General features: G+C 40.7%; 1 protein-coding gene across 1 annotated transcript in view; it reads right to left on the reverse strand.

Annotated features, from left to right (window-relative positions):
• LOC119844237 (ectonucleoside triphosphate diphosphohydrolase 2-like) overlaps window positions 1-2740 on the reverse strand; it is a 33751-nt gene extending 31011 nt beyond the window's left edge. Inside the window, exon 1 of the mRNA XM_043498523.1 lies at window positions 2022-2740. Coding sequence (XP_043354458.1) covers window positions 2022-2132 — 111 coding nt within the window. The 5' untranslated portion in view covers window positions 2133-2740. The remainder of the gene's footprint in view (window positions 1-2021) is intronic.
• Window positions 2741-6229: the final 3489 nt, after the last annotated feature.

A 6229-nucleotide genomic window follows, 5' to 3' on the forward strand; every position in this document is an offset into this window, starting at 1 on the left:
TTTTTACAAACATAACAGCTAGAAACTTTTTTTAAAATGAGAACATTGATTCTGCAAAAGTTGATAGCACTTGTCTGGAGAAAGCTTCCTACTCTTCATGGAAGAGTAGATTTTTCAAGTCCTGCCTACTGAGCAAAGGCTAGACTATCGCCGGGGGGGAAGGGGAAGAGAAACAAAAAACGAAACCACCAGTGTGCCACCCACTCATACAATCGCATTCGATGAGAATGCTACAGCTGATGTGAGCAAGGTTGAATTTCTTGGAATAGGAAAGTGTAGGGCCCTCAACTGTGGAGGTCCTTATAGCAAGAGATCATGGTTAAACTGAACAGCTGTTGGGGAGTTCAAATGAATGCTCACAAACATTTTTTGCACTATTTAGACAGCTTTACTCCTGGCTACAACCAAGGATGGAGCTAATGCAAAGTATTTTCATATCCTGTCCAAACTTTCTTCATATGTCAAATTAGAGGTCACTGGAGCACAATATCTCTGTTTCCTTATAATGCTGTTACAGGGAGAGCCCAGGCAGTTAGCAGTCGTAACCAAATGCACCCCTGTATTCACAACCTACACACCATTGTAAGAATCTTTGTACAAAATATGCCTTGTAAAATATCATTTGAAAACTAATAAATCACTGGTCAATAACATGCTGAAATGTGTGCAGTAACATTATATGTAAAAAGTTATAAACATAAGCTGAAATTAGGTCTGAAATATGTTTACCAGACAAGTCTGGATAAATTGGTTTCTCAAAGACAGATCTTTGGCAAGAGAGGGGGGCAGGAACAAGCAGATCTGCTGTTCTTAGTGAAGAACAGCCTGGAACCTCTCTCACCACAAGACGCCTTGATTGCAATCTCACAGCAGGAATTAACTTTATCTAGGGGTAACCCTTGGGAAAATGCATTTCAAAGGGGGACTGAACAATGAAAGTGAGTGGCAAAAACACCCCAAGTTCTCTCTCCCTATCCATCTCTCCCCTTTCAGAGAAGATGACAAAGGAAACAGCCTTTGGACTTTGGTAGAGAATCCTAGACTGAGCTTGGTCAGCAATGTTACTGGAAACATGTTGTAAGGGACTTCACATTGAACAAGTCTAGTTTGCTATGTTTAGTACTAGGAAGCATTTTATCTTTATTTCTCATGTAACCAGTTCTGACTAATGCCTTATGCTTCTACTCATTTAAAACCCAACTTGTTTTATTCTTTAAATCAAAACTAATCCAGTGTTGTGATTGTGTGGGTAACTACTGTATATTGATCCCCTTAGAGGGGCAATGGACCTAATAGATCTGAACTATACAGGAGAAGGCTGGACAGTGTAGAACACACTTGCGGGGGGAAGAGGGAGGAGAAATCAGAGATTGGGAGTATGTTGGGATCACCCTGCAAGTGGTAACCAAGGCTGTTGGAAGCCAGAGTATGGCTGGAGTTTGCTGACAGGCTGCTGGGATCAGAGTTGCTGGACCAGGGCTGTGGCTCTACGCAGACACGCAGGATATAACCTGCATGCTGTTTGTGAGGAGCCCAGGTTGGGAGTCACAACAGCAAAGCATTGTGAGACACCCCAGGTTGCAAGGCAGGGGTGACACAGCCCTCTCATTGGTCTGGACTGCACCCTGGAATGTCATAGCAGTAAGATATTGTACAAAAAGGAAGTTCACTGATATTAGCGCTTTTTGCAGCTGCAAGGAGCCATATGCCAGAAAGCAAGCTTTCTGCTTATGACCCTTTGAAGAAAGAGGGCAGGCACTGCTGAATTTTGCTACTAAGTTAATTTACTTACTGGTACAGTGTGTTTAACAGCATAAAACAAGGCAGTTAACGGATTTAGAGACAATGCTGCAACAGATGCAAGTAAAGCCTAAAGTAAAAAGACAGATTCCCTTTTACAGGCTGACCACATTAGACTGTGATAGATAATAATCAGTGTTTGCTGATGTTAATATTCATCCTGGCACACCTTGCATGCCATATGCCTGGCTAAGCCCATCTCTATGACAGCCATTCCTTACCTTGCACCTGGGAGGGTTCTGCACATCTTTAGTGGTGATACAAAGCAGCAGGATCCCAATCAATCCAGCTAAAATCACCAGGGAAGGGGGAAGAAGCTCACGCCAAGACATCAGGCTCCTTTTCCTGCTTCTGCTGAGCGAAAGAGGAAGATGTGGAGCAGCAAGCACAGAGACTGTCTGAAAGTTATTCGCAGCCTTCAAGAAGGGATGAAAGGTGGAGCCAGATACTAGCTTTCAACACAGCTCAAGCCACAAGGCATAGACCGAGACTTGATGTGTGTAAAGTGGTGTCCTCTTTCCTACCAGCATAGTAAATAAAAATACAACTTCGTGCTTATTTAGTGTCTCCAATGCTCAAAGACATTAATGGAGCTCCTGGTTAGTATTACTGTCTGTAGGTGGGTCTCTTTTCATCTGCCAGATGTTTTTTTACTGTGTGACAGTATGTAGAGCTTATTTTAGACTACTCTTAATTGACACCCTAAAGCCGAAGCAGCCATGCATTCACCTTTGAATGGCCATTGCTGCCTCCTTTATGTGCAGATTAGTGTGGTCAGGAGACCACGTGCATTTCTGTGCTCTCTAGTATTGTCTATGTCCAGTGTAACTTTGCCCCAAAAAAACAAGTTTAAAGTCTGGAAAATTAAGGGGAACTTCAGCAGAGAAGTTTGTGCAAGCAGTACAGGATAAGTGACCAGAAACAGATCTGGCATCAGCTCAAGAGGAGCGGAACTAGCTCAGATGAATGTGGACTGTGGTGGTGGCATAGGTTTATAGATGAAATGGGGAAAACCAAGGGAAAGCGTAGGAGGGGTGATGGACCAATGACGTGCAAATAGTGATGTGAAAAAAGAAAATGATTCATAAAGGAAAAATAAACACCTATACACTGTGAATGAAAATGAATGCAAAGAATCAAAGCAGGCTGCCAAGTGAGCAGTGAAGAAGGCCAAAAAAAGTGCCCTAGATATCCTGTATGCTGAGCTTTTAAATGACACACATCTGACTGGCAAAAAGGATCTACTCCATTGCAAAAATGAGATGCAAAGGGAAGGAGGATGGTATTGCAGTACCATTATAAATTACAGAAATGTATGGCTGGAAGGGACCTTGAGAAGTCATTAAGTCCAGACCCCTGCACAGAGGCAGGACCAAGTAAACCTAGACCATCCCTTACAGATATTTGTCCAACCTGTTCTTAAAAACCTCCAATGATGGGGATTCCACAACCTCCTTTAAAAGCCTATTCCAGAGCTTAACTACCCTTACAGTTAGAACGTTTTTTCTAATATCTAACCTAAATCTCTCTTGCTGCAGATTATGCCCATTGCTTCTTGTACTACTTTCAGGGGACATGGAGAACAATTGATCTCACAGTCCTCTTTATAATAGCCTTTAACATACTTGAAGACTTATCAGGTCCCTCTTCAGTCTTCTTTTCTCAAAACAAAATGTGCCCAATTTTTTTAACCTTTCCTAATAGGTCAGATTTTCTAAACCTTTTACAATTTCTGTTGCTCTCCTCTGGACTCTCTCCAATTTATCCATATTTTTCCTAAAGTGTGACATTCAGAACTGGACACAGTACTAAGGCTGGTTTCGGAGTAGCAGCCATGTTAGTCTGTATTCGCAAAAAGAAAAGGAGGACTTGTGGCACCTTAGAGACTAACAAATTTATTTGAGCATAAGCTTTCGTGAGCTACAGCTCACTTCATTGGATGCATCCAATGAAGTAAGCCATAGCTCACGAAAGCTTATGCTCAAATAAATTTGTTAGTCTCTAAGGTGCCACAAGTACTCCTTTTCTTTTTAGTATTAAGGCTGAGGCCACACCAGTGCCGAGCAGAGCAGAACAATTATCTCCCACATCTTACATGCAACAGTCCTACTAATACACCCCACAGTGCTATTAGCCTTCTTTGCAACCACATCACATTGACTCATTCAATTTGCGATTGATGAGAACCCCCAGATATTTGCAGCAGTATTATCAAGTAGCCAGTTATTCCCCATTCTGGAGCTGTGCACTTGATTTTTCCTTCCTAAGTGAAGTACTTTGCACTTGTCTTTATTGAAATTAATTTTGTTGATTGAAGACCAATTCTCTAATTTATCAAGGTCATTTTGAATTCTAATCCTGTCCTCCAAAGTGCTCACAATCCCTCCCAGCTTGGTGTCATCCCCACATTTTAAGCACATACTCTCCACTCAGTTATCCAAGTCATTAATTAAAATATTGACTACTACCAGACCCAAGACTGACCCCTGCGGAACTCCACTAGGTACAGCCTCCAGTTTGACAGCAAACCATTGATAACAACATTTTGAGTACAGACTTTCAACCAGTTGTGCACACACCTTATAATTTAATTGACACCACATTTCTCTAGTTTGCCTATGAAAATATAATGTGGGATTGTGTCAAAAGTCCTACTAAAAATCAAGATATATCACATGCACTGCTTTCCCCACATCCGTTAGGACAGTAACCCTGTCAAAGAAGGAAATTAGGCTTGTTTGGCGTCATTTGTTCTTGATAAATTTATGCTGGCTATTCCTTAGAACTCTATTATCTTCTAGGTGTTTACAAATTCATTGTTTAATATGTTGTTACAGTATCTTTCCAGGTATCTAAGTTAGGCTGACAGGTCTATAACCCTCCAGGTCCTCTTTGTTCTCTTTTAAAGACAGGTCCTGTGTTTGCCTTTCTCCAGTCTTCTGGGACCTTACCTATCCTCCAGGAGTTCTCAAAGATAATCACTAACCGTTCTGAGATTGCTTCAGCTAGTTCCTTAAGTCCCCTAAAATGAACTCCATAAGGTCCTGCCAATCTGAATGCATCTAACTTATTTAAATATTTTTATCCTGATCTTTCCCTTTATTTATTTCTTTATTTTGGCTTGAGTTCTTTCCTTCTTGTTAATATTAATTGTGTTGAGTATTTGTCACCATTAACCTTTTTTGTGAAGGTTGAAACAAAATAGACATTAAACACCTCAGCTTACTTGATGACATCAATTATTAGCTCTCCTTCCCCACTAACCTACACTTGCCTTTGTCTTTCTCTTGCTCCTAATGTATTTAAAGAATCTCTTCTTATTGCCTTTTATGTCCCTTGCTAGGTGTAACTCATGTGGTGATTAATCCTTTCTGGTTTTGTCCCTACATGCTTATGCTATTTGTTTGTACTTCTCCTTAGCACTTTGTTCATGTTTCCACTTCCCGTAGGATTCCTTTTTGATTTTCAGGCAATTAAAGAGCTCCTGATAGAGCCATATTGGTGTCTCACTATTCTTCCTACATTTCCTTTGCATTGGAATAGTTGGCAGTTTTGTGCTTAACATCTCCTTGAGAAACTGCCAGCTCTCCTGAACTCCTTTATCTCTTAGATTTTCTTGCCATGGGACCTTATCCACCAGTTCCCTGAGCTGATGATCAGGGAGAGTCTGCTAGTAACACCTGAACAGGTGAAGAAGAAGTGGAAACAATACTTTGAGCATCTCTTAAATGCGACAACCCCATTTAGGACAGAGTTGCCAACATGGTGCCTGATAAAACAAGTTTATTAATTAACTACAAAAGAGATTTTAAATGACTACAAGTAATGAGGCATACAAGTCATAATTGGTTACAAATAAATACAAAGTAAATCACAATGAATACCTAACTTAATCAACTAAGTGAATTCAAAGCAAAGTTCTCTCTTACCACGTTGCGGCTGAAGTCCTTTCTGCCAATATCCCTCCCCAGTCCAATGATGCTTCCTTTGTCCTTCAAGTATTGTCGACACTGTAAGTAGAGATGAAGGGAGAGATGATTGGGGGAGCTTTGTTCTTCCTTCTTATATTTTTCCTTCTTGTTGAGGGTCATCTCCAACCGAGGTTCAGGATAAATCTGTTGGATGGGAATTCTCAGCTGTTTCTTTGTCAAAATGTAAATCTTTGCACAAATCTTCCTGTCAAAGAATGGCCAATGAACCAGGTGATAGTCCACTTGATTTTGTGGATACCTGGCTGAGGCATTGGCTAGCTTTTTGTCTCTTGGGAACTGGTTTGTTGCCGTTTTCAGTACTATCATACAGTAGAATCTTATAACTTGACATACAATGTTGCCACACATAGTTTACCAGGACAATGGTGATCAGCAAATTATGAGTTTTTAAATGATACCTCACAAGGCATACTTTGTAAAAGATTTATCATAGTCCT

This window comes from Dermochelys coriacea, chromosome 16 (genome assembly GCF_009764565.3).
Source record: "Dermochelys coriacea isolate rDerCor1 chromosome 16, rDerCor1.pri.v4, whole genome shotgun sequence".
Taxonomy (NCBI): domain Eukaryota; kingdom Metazoa; phylum Chordata; order Testudines; family Dermochelyidae; genus Dermochelys; species Dermochelys coriacea.